The sequence below is a fragment of the Lepidothrix coronata genome, unplaced genomic scaffold, assembly GCF_001604755.1.
Source record: "Lepidothrix coronata isolate B3197 unplaced genomic scaffold, Lepidothrix_coronata-1.0 Scaffold715, whole genome shotgun sequence".
Taxonomy (NCBI): domain Eukaryota; kingdom Metazoa; phylum Chordata; class Aves; order Passeriformes; family Pipridae; genus Lepidothrix; species Lepidothrix coronata.
Genome location: NW_016690895.1, coordinates 10715 through 12174, shown reverse-complemented (window position 1 = coordinate 12174; position 1460 = coordinate 10715). Strand labels below are relative to the sequence as shown.

Below are 1460 nucleotides of genomic sequence, written 5' to 3'. Positions count from 1 at the left end.
GCCCCCGCCGTGTTCCCGCTCTCCCCCTGCTCCTCCCAGTCCCTGTTCTCCGTGGGCTGCGTCGCCGTCGGCTTCTTCCCGCCCGCCCCGCTGCGCTGGGCCTGGAGCGACCGGGACAACCGGAGCCTGGGCGGGGCCGGGGAGGGCGGGGCCTCCTCCTTCCCCGCCCTCCGGAATTCCGGCCTGGGCGGATTCGTGGCCTCTTCCCACCTGAGCCTCCCGCTGGAAGAGGGGAAGGCCCGGAAGCCGTTCCGGTGCCGGGCGGAGCATCCCCGGGGGAGCCGGAGCGTCCCCGTCTCCAACCCCGGTGAGTCCCGGGACGTTCCGGGGGGGAATTCCCAAATATCCCAAAGGTTGGGGGGGTCTGGGATCCCAAATATCCCCAGGGAGGGGCTCGGATCCCGAATATCCCCAAGGGAGGGGCCTGGATCCCAAAAATATCCCGATTTTAAACGGCCCAAAGGGCCCAAAAATGTCCCGGAACGTCCCCATCCCAAAAATCCTGAGGGTCCTGATCCCAAATATCCAGAAGATTTTGATCCCAAATATCCTGAGGGTCCTGACCCCAAATATCCCGAGGGTCCTGATCCCAAATATTTTGAGGGTCCTGATCCCAAAAATCCTGAAGGTCCTGATCCCAAATATCCAGAGGGTCCCGATCCTGATTATCCAGAGGGTCCTGATCCCAAATATCCAGAGGGTCCTGATCCTGATTATCCAGAGGGTCCTGATCCCAAATATCCTGAGGGTCTCGATCCCGAATATTCTGGAATTCCAATCTCAGGCATCCGGAGGGATCCTTAAACTCCATCCCAAACATCCTCTGGATCCCGGATCCCGATCCCAAACATCCAGAGGGATCCTGGATCCCAATCCCTGAATATCCTAAGGTCCTGGATCCCAATCCTATGGATCCCGAATCCCCATCCCAAACATCCCATGGATCCTGGATCCCGATCCCAAACATCCCATGGATCCCGGATCCCGATCCCAAACCCCCCAGGGAGTCCTGGATCCTGATCCCAGACATCCCATGGGATCCTGAATCCCAATCCCTGAATACTCCAAGACCCCGGATCCTGATCCTCTGGATCCTGGATCCCGATCCCAAACATCCCAGGGGATCCTGGATCCCATTCCCGACTCTCCCATGGATCCTGGATCCCAATCCCAAACATCCCAGGGGGATCCTGGATCCCATTCCCGACTCTCCCATGGATCCTGGATCCCGATCCCAAACATCCCAGAGGGTCCTGGATCCCGATCCCAAACATCCCACAGGATCCTGGACCCCAATCCCAAACCCCCCCGGGAGTCCTGGATCCCCATCCCAAACATCCCATGGATCCTGGATCCCGATCCCAAACATTCCAGGGTGTCCTGGATCCCCATCCCAAACATCCCATGGATCCTGGATCCCATTCCCGACTCTCCCATGGATCCTGGATCCCGATCCCAAA

General features: G+C 59.1%; 1 gene segment (V, D, J or C); it reads left to right on the top strand.

Annotated features, from left to right (window-relative positions):
* Positions 1–3: 3 nt before the first annotated feature.
* The window catches only part of LOC108510359, a gene marked incomplete at both ends in the record, with an annotated part of 11029 nt that continues 9572 nt past the window's right edge, over positions 4–1460 (top strand). The window contains 1 exon segment of the C gene segment in view: positions 4–307. Coding sequence covers positions 4–307 — 304 coding nt within the window.